General features: G+C 33.9%; 1 protein-coding gene across 1 annotated transcript; it reads left to right on the forward strand.

Moving 5' to 3' along the window:
• Positions 1-872: 872 nt before the first annotated feature.
• Positions 873-1,808, forward strand: LOC308431112 (olfactory receptor 8G50-like; the record flags this gene model as incomplete). The annotated part of the gene is made up of 1 exon (XM_080930476.1): positions 873-1,808. One exon carries the CDS (start codon positions 873-875, stop codon positions 1,806-1,808), a length of 936 nt encoding a protein of 311 aa, XP_080786602.1.
• Between the last annotated feature and the right edge of the window lie 18,500 nt (positions 1,809-20,308).

A 20,308-nucleotide genomic window follows, 5' to 3' on the forward strand; every position in this document is an offset into this window, starting at 1 on the left:
TAGAACAGTTTGGAAATTATTGTCATTTCACATGGTTAAATCCTGTGGTTCATTAAGATGGAATGATTTCCCATGCATGTAATAATATATTTTTCCAAAATGTTGATAACTACAAGAGCAATGCTTCGTAATTATTTAATTTATTTCTAACTATCTTAACATTTTCCATGATATGGTAAGTGAATTTTTATGATTTCTGAGAATTTTTAATGATTTTTGTGCTCAGTAGGGGTTTGGCTTTTTAAACAAATTACTATGCCATTTTTAAGGATTTCTTGGAATTATATGTATAAAAAATTAATTCACATATATGTAAATGTATTTTTCATTATTCACTTTTAAATTCAGGTTCCTTTTAATTTCAAAATTCATCTGATTGCCCAAACTTAAGATTCTGTTTAAGGTTAATTAAAGTATAGCTTACACTGTTCATTACCTTATGGAAAAAGGTTTTACGTTGCCACCATTAAGTACAGCAACAGTTACGAATGTATGTGGTGGTCCTGTGCCTTTGTGTAGATGCTGCTCTTGTTGTAACTTAGAAAACAAAGTACTTCTCTCTAAAGTGACTGAGAGAAGGACAAATAAGTCATGAACACTCCTTAGCAGACTCTACTGAATGCATCTGATCACTCTTTCGTTGTCAATGAAAAAAGTCTTAAAATTCCCATAACAAAAATTTTACTCACAGACAGTAGTAACTTATCTTTAACTTCCATGTGCTAAGACTAATGCCTCAAATTCTAAAATTTAAGATTATCTGTCAGAAAATGGAAGATAAAAAGCAAGCTTGAATTGTTTCACACCTCAGTAGAAGGTAAGACACTAGATAGTTATTCCATTTTTGTCTCTCTTGCATAGTACTCGAAGAAATGTTACAAGGAAATAGTTCTGAAGTGACAGAGTTCATCCTCGCTGGGTTAACAGACAAAGCAGAGCTGCAGCTGCCCCTCTTCCTCCTCTTCCTAGGAATCTATGTGGTCAGTGTGGTGGGGAATCTGGGCATGATCACCCTGATACTACTCAGTCCTCAACTACACACACCCATGTATTATTTCCTCAGTAGTCTGTCCTTCATTGACCTCTGCCAGTCCATTATCATTATTCCCAAAATGCTGGTGAACTTTGTGACAGTGAAGAACATCATCTCCTACCCTGAATGCATGACTCAGCTCTACTTCTTCATTATTTTTGCTATTGTAGAGTGTCACATGTTGGCTGTAATGGCTTATGACCGCTATGTTGCCATCTGCAACCCCTTGCTGTACAATGTTGTGATGTCTTATCAAGTCTGTTCCTGGATGATATTTGGGGTATACAGTATTGCTTTGATTGGTGCCACATCCGATATAGTATGCATGCTAAAAGTGTATTTCTGTAAGGCCAATGTAATAAATCACTACTTCTGTGATCTTTATCCACGCCTAAAACTCTCTTGTTCTGATACTTTTAATATTGAACTATTAATTTTATGTTTTGGTGTTTTTAATATCTTTATTCCAACTCTGACTATTCTAAGCTCTTACATCTTCATCCTTGCTAGCATCCTCCGGATTAAATCCACTGAAGGCAGGTCCAAAGCCTTTAGCACCTGCAGCTCACACATATCAGCTGTTGTTATTTTCTTTGGTTCCCTTGCATTCATGTACCTGCAGCCATCATCAGTCAGCTCCATGGACCAAGGGAAAGTGTCCTCTGTGTTTTATACCAGTGTTGTACCCATGCTGAATCCCTTGATCTACAGCCTAAGAAATAAGGATGTCAAAATTGCCCTAAATAAGTTCCTCGAAAGAAAGCTTTTCTTGTGAACAAGACTGATGTTTGTTTACTAACATTCATGTTTATAGGGTTAGCAAACAGTTGAAAGAGCTAAGTATAGTCCCATGATGTGAAATTACTGACATCACTCTTTATTTTTAATGTTTCCAAGGGCAGGACATTATACTCAATGGGGCATGTGATGGAGAACATCTGTTTGGGATGTAGAGAACCATGTGCTTATCATATAATGCATCACTTTATTCAGTTTGTCAAATGTACATAATATGTATAAAAAATCTTTCTTTTATGTGAAACATATTGACCTTATAGCAAAGAGTAAATGCATATGGCTTGACTTCTTCATCATTACAATATAGTCTATAATCACCATTTGTAATAAAATATATTTCTAAAGATTTTGGACATTGTGATCTTCAAAAATAATAATTTTATAAAATAAAATATGCAAAATACAATGCCTAATTTTTGTTAGACAAGAAGAAGTGTATTAAAACTGGTGATGTTTTGCAGTGTCCTTGTTCAGTTTCTGTTCCCATGATCTGGAGTGAGTGCATACCATGCATTTTCTTTTGTGACTGGGTTACCTCACTGAGGAGGAGAGTCTCTAGTTCCATCCATTTGCATATGAATTTCATGAAGTCATTGTTTCTAATAGCTGAGTAGTACTACCATACCAAGCCCCTGTCACATACCCACAGCTCCCCATAGATTTGCAGCCGTCAATTATGTACGTGCAACACCCCATGACCTTCCACACATATATGAGGCATCCCTAAAATCTCAGAGTAAGAAAATAGAAAAAGAGACATGACTATAGGTCTAGTAGACTGAAAAAAGAGAACTCTATGCTAATGAGGTACCTAGAGATATGGAGCGTTTACCAATAAAATACATCCTTCTCAGACATTCCCACCTGCAAAAGGTATTTTAATCTCAATCCAACCCTGGGAAGCAGGGTATTGGTTTTATTTTACACATATCTATCAGCGTAATGTCTAAAGTTCACCCATTTATAAATGTACTTCCAGATCTAATTCAATATTGTCTATGTATATACTCTAATACATTTTCTTCAATAGCAAAATATGTGGCATTTTTTAAGAGTTTCTATTGCTAGGATAAAATATCAAGACCAAAATTAACTAGGAGAGGAAAGGGTTTATTTCAACTTATTCTTCTGTATCACAGTTCATTATTAAAGGAAGTCAAGGCAGGAGCTCAAGACAGAAATTTAAAGGCAGGAACTGAAATAAACACATGTCAGAACTCTCTTTACAGGCTTTGCTCTGTGTTTTTGTCAGCCTACTTTCTCATAAGCTCTGGGACCACCTTCAATAGGGACAGCACTACTCACGGTGGTTGAGACTTCTAACATCAAATATTAATTAAGGAAGCTTCCTAGAGGCTTAACCACAGTCTAATTCAGAAGGGGGATTTTCTGTATTGAGAATTGCTTTTCTAAAATGAGTTTAGTTTTATCAAGTTGAAAAAATAAAACAGAAGAACAAGAGCAAAACAAAAACAACTGCCCCTAAACTATGACAGACAGCTAAATATTTTCTACACATTAAAATATTTTCTTAAGTTTCTTATATATATTTGAATCATATATTTTCACAATAGAAGAATGATACCTTGTTTCATTTTGATGCATAAATAGCTTCAGGTTTTATATTTATATGGTAATTTTAGTTGCAGTTTATTCTTTTACTCTTGTATATAGCCCATAAAATATAGATTTTAATGGCTTAGTAATACCCCACTGTATATTAGTACCATATATACTTTATCTATATTTATGTTAAGGAACATCTATGTTGATTATACTTTCTGGCTATTACAAATAGAATATGGTTAAGCAAGTATCCCTGAGGTAGGATGAAGCATCCATTGGGTATGTAAGAGTGGTATATGAAGATCTTGAGGTATATGGATTCCCATCTTCCTGAGGAACTACCGCATTGAATTCCATTATTCTCCTTCCAGCAATGTATATTTATACATTTCTCTTCCTTTACATCTCTGCCAGCATGAGCTGTCACTTGTTTTGTAGATCTTAGCCTTCTAATTGTGGAAGATAAAGTCTCAAAAATAGTTTTGATTTGTCTTTTCCTGCTGTCTAAGATTCTTGGACATTCTTTAGTTTCTCAGCCATTTGCATTTCCTCTATTGAGAAATTTCTATTTAGATCTGTTTACCATTATTTAATTGGGTTCTATGTTTCCTTTATCTAGTTTCTTGAGATTTTCAAATTATATATGTATATATATATATATATATATATATATATATATATATATGCATGTCAGGGTTTCTGACAACCTGAAGGTTGCCATACACTTTCCTCTGTGTACTTTGCAGCTTAAGCTCTTCAGCCCTGTGATTCCCAAGCTCCAGCACCTGCTGTGTTCCCCATTTTCTCACCTGTTGACATTATTTTGGTTTTTTTTTTTGTTGTTGTTTAATTTACTTTTCCTCAACCACATCATGCACTCATTGATGCAGTATTAAAGACTAAGGAGTCTGTAGCTAGATTTCATAGGTTTAAACTCTATTTTGTCATTCACTAATGTGATGTTTTTTTTCAAAGATATGTTCTCATCTTTAGGTTGTTAAATTCTTATTACATTATCATCTTTTTAAAATTAGATACTCTGTATTTACATTTCAGATGTTATATCTTTATACTGCTCCGTTCCCATCCTCTCTCCCTCTCCAGTTGCCTTCACAAAGGTGCACTCCCTTCTGATCCCCCTCTCCACCCCATTGTCTTCTCATTCCCCTACGTTGAGAAAACCTGCCATCTTTGGAACAAAAGTCTCTTCTCACATTGTTGCCAGACACTGCTATCTTCAGCTACATATGAAACCAAATCAATGGGTCTCTCAAAATGTACACAGAAGTTGGTGCTTTACTCCATGGGAGTTTTGAAGGGTTTGTTTGGTTGATAATGTTGTTATCTTCTCATGAGGTTACAACCCCTTTTATCTCCTTAGGTCCTTTCTTTAGCAACCTTGTTGGGATCCCTGAGTTGAGACAGATGGCTAGCAGTAAGCATGCTCATCTGTATCTATGTGACTCTAGCATAGTTCCTCAGGGGCATCTCTGTCTGGTTCCTGCCAGTAATTCAACACTTGTAAAGAGAACACTATCTATTTTTTATAAGGACTCACTTGACTGTTAGTTATCAATTTGGAATACTGTGGTCTCTGACATGAGAAAATATTCCCTGAGTTCCTTCACAGCCTTTAGGATGTTTCCATGTAACAAGCCTACTTACCTTAGCACAATTGACTTCATTTTAAAAGCACCATTCTATTTTTAAAATTAAGCATACAGGTCCTAATCCAAGAAAAGCCTGTGTGCATAGTTCCAGGATCTAAGAAAGCTGTAAATATATTAACCTTGCTTATTGACGCTTGTAGTTCTTGGTAACTTGACGTATGAACCAGGATGTAGTTTTTTTCCCTCTCAATATATATTTTATTTTTAACAGCATACCCAATATAAAACAATACTCCAAAAATGTACTTGCCTTAAAAAAGACCAGATATAATATTTAATTTTAAAATAAGCAGGAGGGGAGAGAAAGTGAACATATTGCTTTGCAAACTTAGAAAGCTATAGTTACGGATTATTCATGGCAACCTAGCTAGTTTGAGAAATACTAATTCATTTTTTAAAAAAAAAATCAAAGTATTTGAGGCTGCTGGTAGAAACACTTTAGGATGCTGCTTTCTGATGTCTGTGGTAGCAGGTACATATATGATGCCCATACATATATTCAGGATGTAGTTTTGAGCACAGAAGACAAAGAACTGTGAGGATAGGGGATTTATGATTAGGCCATGTAGATATTGGCTATAAATTAAAACTATTTTTTAGCTTAAAGAATAAACTTTAACTTTTAACATATTATTTTATCTTTTAAGATATAACTACTCACTTTTATTAGACCTACTTACTAAGAAACCAAAAAATGAAATGAAATAAATAAAATAAGATGAATACAGCTTCATTCTATTGAACATACCGGTGAAAGATAGCCATATACTCAACTTCCTTAGCTGCTCGCAGCTATATCTTGAGTTTCTATTCTATCCCATATATCCCATCATCTAATATTCTACCAGATATTAGTATCACATAGCTTAAAGTGTAGCTGTTTTAAGAGGTATTTTGATAATCAACACAGCTAGTATTCTTCACTTAATTTTAGTATACATTTTAAAGACTTTGGCACTGGAAAGATGTCTCAGTAGTTAATAGTTCTTAAAGTTATTTCAGACAACCAGAAGTTGATATCCAGCACCCAAGTTTGGCATCTCACAACCACATGCAACTTCAGCTTCACTCTTGACCATCTTCTATATGTACCTTCATACAAGCAAGTATGCATACATACTCACAACAGAAAAATAAATAAATTCAAAAATTTACAAATGAGTGTTAGATTTCTAACCAGACAATTAAATAATTGTGAAAATACTTATATCAGTCTTTTCTTACATCACTTGATAACATAGGATATTAATTAATTAGCCCACAGGAATCTAACATTTAACATGTATTTTCAGCATGATTACATACATTTTATTATAAAATAAAATTCTGATAAAATATCATTTATTAATTTATAATTGAAATGAGTGACACTAGTTAATTGGTGATTCATTTATTTATTTGTATTTTTCTTTTTATTTTCTTATTGTATAGTCTCTGTATTTACATTTTAAACGCTATCTCCTTTTCTCCTTAACCCCTTTCCCATACATGCCCTTTATCCCTGTTTCTAGGTAGATGGTCCCATTCCAACCCACAAACTCCCACCTCAACAATCTACCATTTCCCTACTCTGGAGAACTGAGTCCTCACAGTACCAAGGGCTTCTCCCCTTATTGATGTAAAACAATGTCATCCTCTGCTACATATGCATCTGGAGCATGAATCCCTCCATGTGTGCTCTGTAGTTGGTGGTTTAGTCCCTGGGAGTTCTGAGGGGGGTTGGTTGGTTAATGGTTTTCATTCTATGGGATTTCAAATCTTTCAGCTCTTTCAATCCTTTCTCTGACTCCTCCACTGGGGTCCCTGTGCTCAGTCTGATAGTTAGCTGTAAGCACCCCCATCTATAACAGTAAAACTCTGGCATCTATAACAGCAAAGCCTCTCAGGAAACATTCATAAGAGGATCCTGTCTGCAAGCACTTCTTTGCATCCACAATTTATTCTGAGTTTGGTAACTGTATATGGGATGGAACCCCAGGCAAGGCAGTCTCTGGATGATCTTTCCTTCAGGCTCTGCTCCAGAAGTTGTCTCTGTATTTCCTCCTGTAAATATTTTGCTTACCCCTCTAGCAAGACCACTCTTTGTTCTTCCATCTTCTTGAGCTTCATGTGGTCTGTGAATTGTATCATGAATATTATCATCTTTTGGCCTAATATCTATTTACCAGTGAGTGCATACCTTGTGTATTCTTCTGTGATTGGGTTATCTCACTCAGGATGATATTTTCTAGTTCCATCCATTTGACAAAGAATTTCATAAACTCATTGTTTTTAATAGCAGAGTAGTACTCCATTGTGTAAATGTATCACATTTTCTGTATCTATTCCTCCATTGAAGGAATATGGGTTCTTATTAGCATCTGGGTTATTATTTTTAAAAAGGCTACTATGAATATAGGGGAGCATGTGCCCTTGTTCTATGTTGAAGTACCTTTTGAGTATGTGCCTAAGAGTGTTATAGCTGGGTACTAAGGTAGTACTATTTCCAATTTTCTGAGAAACCTCCAGACTGATTTTGTACAAGCTTGCAATCCCACTAACAATGGAAGAGAATTCCTTTTTCTGATATCCTAGCCAGCATCTCCTGTCAGCTGAGATTTTTTTAATCTTAGCCATTCTGACTATTGTGAGATAAAATCTCAAAGTTGTTTTGATTTGACTAAGAATGTTGAACATTTCTTTAGGTGCTTCTCAGTCATTCGATATTCTTCAGTTCAGAATTCTTTGTTTAGATCTGTCCCCCATTTTTAATAGGGTTATTAGATTCTGTGGAGTCAAACTTTGTTAGTTTTCTGTACATATTGGATAATAACCCTCTATCAGATGTAAAGTTGGCAAATATCTTTTCTCAATATTTTGGGTGCTGTTTTGTCCTATTGACAGTGTCCTTTGCCTTACAGAAGATTTGGTATTTTATGATGTTCTAATTGTTGATTATTTATCTTAGAGAATAAGCCATTAGAGTTCTGTTCAGCAAATTTCCCTTGTACCCATGTTTTTGAAGATCTTCCCTTGTTTCTTTTTCATTTGTTTCAGTGTATCAAGTATTATGTGAAGACCATTGATCCACCTGGACTTGAGCTTTATACAAGGAGATATTTATATTTTTGTTACTATCGTGAAGGGTATTATTTCCCTAATTTCCTTCTCAGCCTATTTGTCCTTTGAGTACAGGGAGGACTGGTTTGTTTGAGTCAATTTTATGTCCGGCCACTTTGCTTAAGTTATTTATCAGCTGTAGGAGTTCTGTGATAGGAATTTTTGGGGTTATGTAAGTATAAAATCATATCATCTGCAAATACTAATATTTTGAATTTTTCCTTTCCAATTTGTATGCCTTTGACCTCCTTTTGTTATCTAACTGCTGTGCCTGAGACTACTAATGTGGTATTTAATAGGTAGGGAGAGAGTAGACAAACTTGTCCTTTTCTTTTCTTTGAAACTAGACCCTGATTTCATTGGGATTGCTTCAAGTATCTCTCTATCTAGTTTGATTTGGCTACTGGTTTGCTGTGTATTCCTTTAACTATGTTTAGGCATGGACCTTAAATTCCTGATCTTCCCAAGCTTTTTATCATGAAGGGATGTTGAATTTTGTCAGATGCTTTCTCGGTACCTAAGGAAATAATCATGTGGTAGTTATTTCTTTGGGTTTGTTTCTATAATGGATTATTTTGATGTATTACCATATACTGAAATATCCCTGCATCCCTGAGAGGATGCCTATTTGATCATTGTGAATGATCATTTTAATGTATTCTTAGATTCGGTTTGCAAGAATTATTCAGTAATTTTGCATTGATATTCATACAGGAAATTGGTCTGAAGTTCTCTTTATTTTGTGAGGTCTTTGTGTGATTTCGATATAAGGGTAATTGTGGCTTCAAAGAACAAAGTGGGTAGTGTCTCTTTTGTTCCTATCTTGTGAAATTATTTGAAGGATTAGGTATTAGGTCTTCTTTGAAGGTCTACTAGAATTCTGTATTAAACCCATCTGGTCTGGGGCTTTTTCTGATTGGGAGAATTTTAATGACTGCTTCTATTTCCTTAAAAGTTATGGTACCATTTAGATGTTTTATCTCATCTTGATTTGAATTTTGTACTTGATATCTCTCTAGAAAATTGTCCAATTCATTTAGATTTTCCAGTTTTGTTGAATATAGGCTTTTGTCATAGGATCTGATTTTTGTTTCTTTTACTTTTCCAGTTTCTGATGTTTTTTCTCCCTTTTCATTTCTAATTTGTTAATTTGGATACTGCCTTTGTGGCCTGTGGTTAGTCTGGCTAAGTATTTATCTCTCATGTTGATTTTCTTCACGACCAGTTCCTGGTTTTCTTGATTTGTTTTATACTTTTATTTTGTTTCTGCTTGGTTGGTTTAGCTCTGACTTTGATTATTTTCTGCTGTCTCCTCCTGTTGGTTGTGTCTGCTTCTTTTTATTCTAGAGCATTCAGATGTTCTGTAAAGCTGCTAGTGTATACTCTCTGCAGTTTTACTTTGGCAGTACTACATGGTTATCTGATAGGATGCATGGAATTCTGTCACTCTCCTTGTATCTATTGATACCTGTTTTGTCTCCTATCATCTGGTCATCTGGAACAAAAGTAGGATGTGAGATAACATTTTAAATACAAACAAACAAAATAACTGATAAAATTTTTAAGGCATTGAAAACAACCTTGACTTAAGAACACAGAAATTGCACTCCATTTATCTGAAAGGATAACTTAATTCAGAATTGTGTCTTATAAATTTGTATCTTAATTCCATTTGTAGACATACAATCATCAATTTCTATTTTCACTTATATTTTCCTGTAACTTGTTGCATTTATTTTTTGTTTAATTAGTTTCAGATATGGGGATGGGAAATCCTCTTCAGTCATTCTTGTGTCCTTTTCATGCACTCACAAAAATTTAACACTGTGACTTTCTGGCACTGAAAATGTTTTAAATATCTGCTACATTTTCTCCCAGAGATATTATTCACCATTTTAACTATTCGCTCTGAATATTTTTTTGCATAGCAGTATTTATATCAGTAAACTCATAGATGCTGGATTTTTTTTCATTGTTACTTTGGTGTCCTTGAGTTTTTTTCTCTAAACACACTAAACAAGTAGCCATGTGTTTATTCTAATTGCCTGAAAATATGCATGTGTAATTGGATGCATTAACTATAATTCATAAATTTTTTCCATTGAAATCTTAAAACAACATAAATATAATGCATTCTAGATGAGATTAGTTTCAGATGGGTTCGTTTACCATGACTAATTGCTTATCTGTAACTTCCACATTTACAAAAACAACAGGAGAAATAAAAAATGAGTAAAAATTTAAGGTTTCAACATCATCCATAACCACTGTATTAACTGATCCATTTCATGTCATTGCTATAATAGTACCAGAATTTTCCCCTATGCTATTATGAAAAATTCTTCATCTATAAAGTATATTTAATAAAAAAATTTAAACATTTATTCGTCTATATTTCTACAATCAATATTTATTATCAAATTTACTAAGGCCAATATGTTCAACAAAATAATATTGGAACATGTAAGAGAGTTTTTATAATAATTAAAAGTTATTATTTATTTTATGGGCATTTATTAAATAGGGGAACTGGACAAGCATTGAAAATGGTCTCATATACTTCAGAGATTATTTTCAGATGGAAAGTTGTCATGGAGTCTTAGTACTACCATGCCATTAAACTTTAATTTTTGACCCCAAATGCAATAATTAATACTATTTCCAAACACCAAGAATTTTGCTCAGGGGAAACAAAATAAAAGTATCAAACAAAGTATGATACCATTAATCTTAATCACTTTTTCCTATGAGCATGTCATCTCCAGGGAAAATCAAGTCCCTGGGGTGTTTCCTTCTGTATATGTTTATGATGGCTCTTGTATTTGAAAAGTTTCCTTGAAAACGATACTAGGCTTGTAAGTGCCTTTGGAAGATTTGAGAGGAGTCATGATACTGGACTTATAATAGTAACATAAACTGATCAGAACATAAAATTTCTCTTCTGATTTCAAAAAATAAAAATGATTCAGAAGATTTTATTTTAGATTACTCACTCGAACAACATGGAGATACATTTCATTTAAGGAGAACTTGACTAGAACTCATTTGTACTCAGATGGAAGTCTCCATATAAGGCAAAGGTGAGGGCCTAACTTTCATTTCTCTGTGTATAGTGCCCTCTCAGAGTGGGGTACAACTAGACCTTAAATCATTAATAATTCAAGAGCTAAGAATGCAGCCTTGTGGCAATCCTTGGTATTTAAAAATCATAATGTTTAATCTTTACACACCTAAAAAACTTCAACTATTTCCATGCAATATTTTGTTTTCTATGTACTTTATGCTCATTGTAACTAGTAAGTTTTCAATGGTTACTTTCAAACCTCAAAAAAAAAATCAAGTACTCACAAAAATATATTCATATTCTTTTATGCTAAAATGCTTTTACATTTTTGTTTACTTTTATCTCTTTTTTAAAATAAAAATTTTTAATAAAAAATTCTTAATATTAGAATGTCAAATGACCTTCATGATAATCTCATGATGATCATGAAAGGTGCATGAGATATTATCATGATATATATTATGTATAATCTCAAAACATAAATGAAATAAACTTAAAATATATAGACTGTTTTAAAAAGGAGATTTAATAACAACTGATTGGGGGTCAGCTTTAGATTCTTTCTTGACTTCCTGGATGATTTTTCTTAAAGCTGTGAGTTATGTTGATGCACAGCTGAAAAGCTGGGATGATCAAGACTTTTGTTGCCCTAAAGAGCTGGAAAGGGCAGCTCTATATGCTGAACACTAAGCCAGAAGATTTATATTCGTAAGTGGGGGTTTGCTTAAGTACAATTTTCAATGCCTTAATTCTTTACATTTAAATTAAGAAAGCACTTACTAGTTTTTAATTTTTAGGAGCCTATAGTTAGGATATTTTTACACTTAAAGAAAACTTGGATTTTAATGTGTTAATTTTTTTAAAGACTTAGAGAATTTAAATTTTATATGATATTTGATATTATGATATTTACATGAGACTTTGGAGGAACATAATGGAAAGTGTATTTATGTTTTTAGTTTATACACAATAAAGAGTCTAGTTAATTTTTTTCTAGCAATTTAACACATTCTAGAATTATTTGACAAAAAGAAATTCAACTGAGTTGAAAATTTGACCTTGGAAAAACTCACCTGTTCCAAGGTCTATGGGAGATTGGTAAATAGATGGAAAGTGTGTGAAGGTCAAGCCCACCTAGGGGAGGACTTTTTCTGGGAGTAGCACTGGGTTCTATATGAAAGCTAGTTAATCATTTATCAGCACACAAGCCAATGAACAGTGGCCTTCATTGTTTTTCTTCAGTTCCTGCTTCCTTTGCTGCCCTAACTGTCTGCAGTGGTAGACTATAATCTAAAAAACCATATGCTGAAATAGTATTTTATAACAGAAACAGAAAAGGAAACTAGAACAGATAGTGAGTTCACTTACATGGCTCTACTAGTCAATATACTAATATTAGTATACAATATACTAACTGTCCTGGGAAGATCCATATCTCAACAAGGTTTATCAATATATAAATTCTTGGAAACAAACAATATATGAATTCTCATTATTGTTACTTTTGCTTCTTTTATTTCTTGACATTATGTTATTGTATCCCCTTTCTTTCCTCCCTCCAAGTTCTCCAAAAACTCTTCATTGCTTTCTCTCAAATCTATGACTTCTTTATATTATTTTCACACACACACACACACACACACACACACACACACACACACACACACACACACACATATATTCCTAAATACAACCTGACTATACTGTGTAATGTTACTTGTATCTATGTTTTCAGGGATGACTATTTGATGCTGAGTGTACTCTTCTCTTGGGAATATTTTCAAACACAAATTTATGAGACACAGAGCTGTTTGTACATAAAATTCACTACATTTAAAAGAATTATTTTATGTATAAAGATTATGAAATAATACATCCATTTATATGTATATAATTTTAAATTACAATACATTTATATGTTATAATAATACAATTCTATGTTAAATAATTTATAATTGTACCATTATTACAATTGATGTGCTCTACTCAGGGAGAACTAGTTATCCCACTCTCAGCATTTCTTAACTGCCTGTCATGGTTCTTTGTGTAGAGTTGAGGCTTCATGGCTTTCTACTGTCCACCATAACATGTCTATCTTTGTGTTCCCAGTTCATCTCCTGTTTAGGCAGTCATCCTTATCATTAATGGAAAAAAAACCAAGAAATTTGCTAAACTACATTAAACATATTTTATAGAAATTAATATACTACCACCTCTGAGATAAACTTTAAGTTAGACAATACCCATCTCTAAGCATTCTTAAGTTTTTCTACGAAAGTACATAATTAGACAAGAATGGTGTATACTTTTGTGGTACAGAAGACAGATAGATGCAAAGTTATAAGTAAATGATCACGGGGCTGTAAGAGGCTTCTCTCCAGCATTGTGTGATGTAAGAACTGCTACTCTGGACTTTTTGGATGGATTTTTGTGTCAGTATGTGAGCCCAATTAATTCACTTTTTGTTCATAATCTGTTATTGTGCCAACTTATCCTGCAAACTGTTACAAATTTCATAAGAAAGATGATCTACTGATGTGTATTTTATGAATGTTATTGTGTTTAATGATAGGAACCATGTCTCATTAAATAAATAGTAGAAATTTATTTTATTTTGTACCTCCATCTCTTTTCTCATTAGTTGGAAAAAGAGTCTTCCCCCATTGATTTGTTATAAAAGGCATAACTTCAAAAATATAGATGTAGAGTTTTTTTTTACATTTCATAAATTGCATATATTTCCCAGCTGTATTATGAGACTTGTGATGTCTAGTAAGTTTTCAAATGAAAAAATCTAAACTTCCAATGTTACTGTCATCCTGCAGGCTTGTATGGATCTTTCCCAGCCTCATTATATTTCCATGGAGATTATATGATCAATGTATTATTATTAGAAATGAAAATTCTTGAATTTTCAATAAGATTACATAGAACATTTAGACTATTTTGGGAAGTATTGCCATTTGGTATGGTTAAGTCTTGTGGTTAATGAAGATGTAATGTTTTTCCATGTGTGTAATGATTTATTTTTTCAAAAATGTTGATAATTGCAGATGCAATGTTTTGTAATTATTTAACTTATTCATAACATTTTAATATTTTCCATGATATTTCAAGTGAATTTCTATGATTTGTATGTTTTCATTTTTTTAGAGTTTCTAATTATTTTTCTTTTTTTTCTTACAACTTTATTTTAAAAAGAGATACATGTACAGGTTTTAAAAACATTATGGCATAAAACTATATGAATATATTTTGTCAGTACTTGATTCTTTTAAAGGTTTGACAGTATTCATTGAAATCTTACTAGTTACCATAAACATAATGTACATGTAAAACAGAATGTAACATGTAAAAAGTCAAACTTTTCTTGGTGTATATAGATTAAACATAAAGATTATTAAATAGCAAAAATTGCCACAGGGCTATATTCTTAGCTCTTGAATTATTAATGATTTAAGGTCTAGGTGTACAACACTCTGAGAGGGTGCTATACACTTATTTTATTACTAAGAAGGACTGAGGCTTTCAATTTTGGCCTTTTTTTTTTTTTAAGCTTAATGTGGCCTGTGAGTTGATCCTGGGTTATTCAGAACTTTCTAGGACTAGTATCAAATTATCAGTGACTGCATATTATGTCTGTTCTTTTGTGACTGGGTTACCTCACTCAGAATGATATTCTCTAGATGCATCATTTTCCTAGGAATTTCATAAAGTCATTCTTTCTAATAGCTGAGCAGTACACCATTGTGTAAATATACCACAATTTTTGTAACTATTCGTCTGCGGAAGGACATATGGGTTCTTTCCAGCTTCTGGCCATTATAAATAGAGTTGCTATGAACATGGTGGAGCATGTGTCCTTATTATATCTTATTATATGTTGGAGCATCTTTGAGGTATATGCTCAGAGGTGGAATAACAGGGTCTCCAGGTAGAACTATGTCCAATTTTCTGAGGAACCGAAAGACTAATTTCCAGAGTGGCCGTACCAAAATACAACCACATCAACAGTGGAGAAGTGTTGCTCTTTCTCAGCATCCTCACCAGCATCTGCAGTCATCTGAGTTTTTGATCTTAGCCACTCTGACTGGTGTGAAGTGGAATCTTAGGGTTGTATTGATTTGCATTTCCCTGATGACTAGGCATGTTGAGCACTTCCTTAGAGCCTTCTCAGATATTCAATATTCCTCAACTGAGAGCTTTTGTTTAGCTCTGTATCTCATTTTTTAATAGGATTGTTTGAGTCTCTGGTGTCTAACTTCTTGAGTTCATTGTTTATATTGGATATTAGACTTCTATCAGATGTGAGACTAGTAAAGATCTTTTCCCAATCTGTTGGCTGCCGTTTTGTTTTCTTGACAGTGTCCTTAGCCTTACAGAAACTTTTAAATCTCATTAAGTCCCATTTCTGAAACCTTGGTCTTATAAGTCATTGGTGGTCTGTTCAGGAAATTTTACCTGGTGCCTATGTTTTCTAAGGTTTTCCCTACTTTCTCTTCTAACAGTTTCAGAGTACCTAGTTTAATGTGGAGATCTTTTGATCCACTTGCATTTGTGCTTTGTACAATGAGATAAGAACGGGTCTATTTTCATTCTTCTGCATGCTGAGTGCCAGTTGGACCAACACCATTTGTTGAGGAGGCTGTCATTTTTCCAATGATGGTTTTTAGTTTCTTTGTGAAAGATCAAGTGACCATATGTGTAAGACTGTATTTCTGTTCTATTGACCTACCTGTTTATCTCTCTACAAGTACCATGCCTTGTAATATAGCTTGAGGTCAGGGATGGTGATTCCTGCAGATGTTTTTTTGTTGTTGAGAATAGATGTTGATATTCTAGGTTTTTTGTTATTCCAGGTGAATTTGCAAATTGCTCTTTCCAACACTATGAAGAATTGAGTTGGAATTTTGATGGGGATTGCATTGAATCCACAGATTGCTTTTGGTAAGATGGCCATTTTTATAATGATGATCCTTACAATCCATGAGAATGGGAGATCTTTCCATCTTCTGAGATCTTCTTCAATTTCCTTATTCAGTGATTTGAAGTTCTTTTCATAGAGGTCCTTCACTTGCTTAGTTATAGTCACACCAAGATATTTCATATACTTTGTGACTATTGTGAAGGGTATCATTTTGCTAATTTCTTTCTCAGCATGTTTATCTTTTGAGTAGAGGAAGGCTATTTATTTGTTTGAGTTAATTTCATATCCAACCAATTTGCTGAACTTGTTTATCAGATATAGGAGTTCTCTGGTGGAATTTGTAGGGTCACTTAAATATACAATCATGTCAACTGCAAATACTGATGTTTTTACCTCTTCCATTCCAATTAGTATCCCTTTGATTTCATTTTGCTGTCTAATTTTCCAGCAAGGACTTCCAGTACTATGTTGAGTAGGTAGGGGGAAGGTGGGTGGCCTTGTCTAGTCCCTCATTTTAGTGGGATTGCTTCAAGTTTCTCACCATTTAGCTGGATGTAGGCTATTGGTTTGCTGTATGTTGCTTTCATTATGTTTAGGTATGGGCCTTGGATTCCTGCTTTTTCCAAGACTTTTTTTTTTCCAAGTTGTTAAACAATACATTTATTTTTTAAAGTCAATAAAATATTTTTATATTTGCTTTGAGTGATGACAGACCTGTATCTCTCCAGTTTTCCAAGACTTTTAACATGAAGTGGTGTTGAATTTTTTCAAATGCTTTCTCAGCATCTTTTGATATGAACATGTGGTTTTTTTTTTTTTTTTTTTTTTTTTTTTTTTTTTTTTTTTTTTTTTTGAGATTCTTTATATGGTGGATTAGTTTGATGGATTTCCATATATTAAACCATCCCTGCATCCCAGGGATGAAGCTTATGTGATTAAATGAATAATAGTTTTGATGTGTTTTTGGATTCGGTTTTGAGTATTTTGCATCAATGTTTATAAGTGAGATTGGTCTGAAGTTTTCTTCCCTTGTAGGGTCTTTGTGTGGTTTAGGAATGAGGGTTTTTATGGCTTCGAAGAATGAGTTGGGTAGTGTTCCACCTGACTCTATTTTGTGGAATAGTTTGGAGCATACTGGTATTAGGTTGTTAATAAACACCTGATAGAATTCTGCACTGAACCCATCTGGTCCAGGTCTTTTTTTTTTTTTTTTTTTTTTGGTTGGAAGGCTTTTGATGATTGCTTCTATTTTTTTAGGTGTTATAGAATTGTTTAGATGGTTTGTATAGACCTGGTTTTGCTTTCATATCTGGTATCTGTCTAGGAATTTATCCATTTCCTTCACACTGTCCAGTTTTGTTGAGGATAAGCTTTTGTAGTAGGTTCTGATGATTTCTTGAATTTCCTCAGTTTCAGTTGTTATGTCTCTACTTTCCTTTCTGATTTTCTTAATTTGGATACTCTCTCTTTGCCCTCTAGTAAGTCTGGCTAAGGATTTATAAATCTTGTTAATTTTCATAAAGAACCAGCTCTTGGTTTTGTTGATTCTTTGACTGATTCTTGTTGTTTCTATTTGGTTAATTTCTGCTCTGAGTTTGATTATTTATTGCCATCTACTTCTCTTGGGTGTATCTGAATAGTTTTGTTCTAGAGCTTTCAACTGTGCTCTCAAGTTGCTAGTGTGTGCTCTCTCCGATTTCTTTTTGGAGGCACTCAAAGCTATTGGTTTTCCCCTTAGTACTGGTTTCATTGCATCCCATAGGATTGGGTATGTGGTGCATTCATTTTCATTAAATTCTAGAAAATCCTTATTTTTTTCTTTATATCTTCTTTGATCATGCTATCATTGAGTAGAAAATTGTTCAGCTTCCATGTGTATAAGGACTTTCTAATGTCTTAGTTGTTATTAAAGACCAGCCTAATTCCATGGTGATCTGATAAGATGCATAGAAGTATTTTTATCTTCTTATATCTATTGAAGCTTATTTTGTTACCGACTATAGGGTCAATTTTGGAGAAGGTGTCGTGAGGGGCTGAGATGTTGTATTCTTTTGTTTTAGGATGAAATGTTCTGTAGATGTCTGTTAATTACAGTTGGTTCAAAACCTTTGCTAGTTTCACTGTGTCTCTGTTCAGTTTCTGCTCCCATAATCTGTCCATTGATGAGAGTGGGGTGTTGAAGTCTCAAACTATTATTGTGTGTGGAGCAATGTATGTTTTGAACTTTAGTAGTGTTTCTTTTATGAATATTTGTGCTCTTGAATTTGGAGCATATATTTTTAGGATTGAGAATTTACCCGGATAAATTTTCCCTGTAATGAATAAAAAGTGTCCTTCCTCATCTTTTTTGATAACTTTTGGTTAAAAATCTCCTTTATTTGATATTAGAATAGCTACTCCAGCTTGTTTTGGGGGGCCTTTTGTTTGGAAGGATTTTTCCCAGCCTTTTTTTCTGAGATATTGTCTGTCTTTGTCTCTGAGATGAGTTTTCTGTATGCAGCAAAATGCTGGATTCTGTTTATGTATCCAGGCTGACAGTCTATGTCTCTTTATTGCTGAATTGAGTCCATTTATATTAACAGATATTAAGGAATAGTGATTGTTGTTTCCTACTCTTTTTGCTTTTAGAGGTAGAATTATGTCTGTCTTTCTTTCTTCTTTTGGTTTTCTTCCTTAGTTATTTTCTTGCTTTTTCTAGGATGCAGTTTCCCTCCTTGTATTGGACTTTCCATCAGTTATCCTTTGTAAGCCTGGATTTGTGTTCAGTATTGTGTACATTTAGTTTTGTCCTGGAATGTCTTGGTCTCTCTGTCTATGGTGATTGAGAATTTTGCTAAATACAGTAACTTCGACTGATATTTGTGTTCTCTTAGTATCTTTATAAAATCTGTCTAGGATCTTCTAGCTTCCATAGTCTCTGTTGAGAAGTAGGGTATAATTCTGTTTGGTCTGCCTTCATATGTTACATGTCCTTTTTCCCCTCACTGCTTTTAGTATTCTTCCTTTGTTTTGAACATTTATTGTTTTGATTATTATGTGTAGGGAAGAGTTGCTTTTCTGGACCACTCCATTTGGAGTTCTGTAGGCTTCTTTTGTGCTCATGGCCATCTCCTTCTTAAGGGTAGGGAAGTTTTCTTCCATGATTCTGTTGATGATATTTTCTGTGCCTTTTAGTTGATAATCTCTTCTATTCCAATTTTTGTTACATTTGGTCTTCTCATTGTGTCCTGAATCTTTTGTACATTTGGGGTTAAGAGGTTTTTGATTTTTGCATCTTCTCTGACTGTTTTGTCTATGTTTTCTATGTTTTTTCGGCCCCTGAGATTCTCTCTTCCATCTCCTGTAGTTTGTTGGTGATGCTTCCTTGCATCTATAACTTTTGACTTCTTTTTTAGGTTTTCTATCTTTAGGGTTGTCTCTTTTTGTGTTTTCTTTATTGTTTCTATTTCCATTTGAAATTCTTTCATCTGTTTGGTTGTGTTTTCCTGTATTCTTTGAGTGATTTTTGTGTTTCCTTTTTAAAAGCTTCTATTTGTTTATGTGTGTTCTCCTGTGCTTCTTTAAAGAGTTATTCATGTACTTCTTAAAGATCTCCATCATCATTGTGAGGTCTGATTCAAAGTCTGAGTCTTCTTTTTCTGGAGTGTTTGGCAATCCACTGCTTGCTGTGGTGGAAGAGCTGTGTTCTGGTTTGGACAGGTTGTCTTGGTTTTAGTTGCTTAAGTTCTTTAGTTTTCTTCTTGCCATCTTGTTATCTATGATTATAAGTGTTCCTGTTGTCAGTTCCTGGCATCTGTCTCTCTTGTGGATCTGAGGGCTTCTGAGTGTTTGGGTTTTGTGGGCAAGCAGTGGGTTCTGGTAGCAGTGACTCTATTCTGTCTTTGTGGGTTCAGGTGTGGATGTTCTTGTGAGGCTGTTCTGAGAGCTCATCCCTCTACCCAGAGGTTCTGAGTACTACTGGCAGGGACTTGACTCTTTCTCTAGACCAAAAGGGACCCTTTTCTAAATAGCACAGTACTTTCTGCTCTCTGAGAACTCCAGGTGTGCTCTCCAAGGCCTATGTGCCAAGCTCCCCTCTAGTCAAGGTGTATGAAGGTCTATAATGCTGACCTTCAAGTACTAACTTTCTCTGGCAGACCCCAGTTGCCACT

This window comes from Micromys minutus, assembly GCF_963924665.1.
Source record: "Micromys minutus genome assembly, chromosome: 16".
NCBI classification, from domain to species: domain Eukaryota; kingdom Metazoa; phylum Chordata; class Mammalia; order Rodentia; family Muridae; genus Micromys; species Micromys minutus.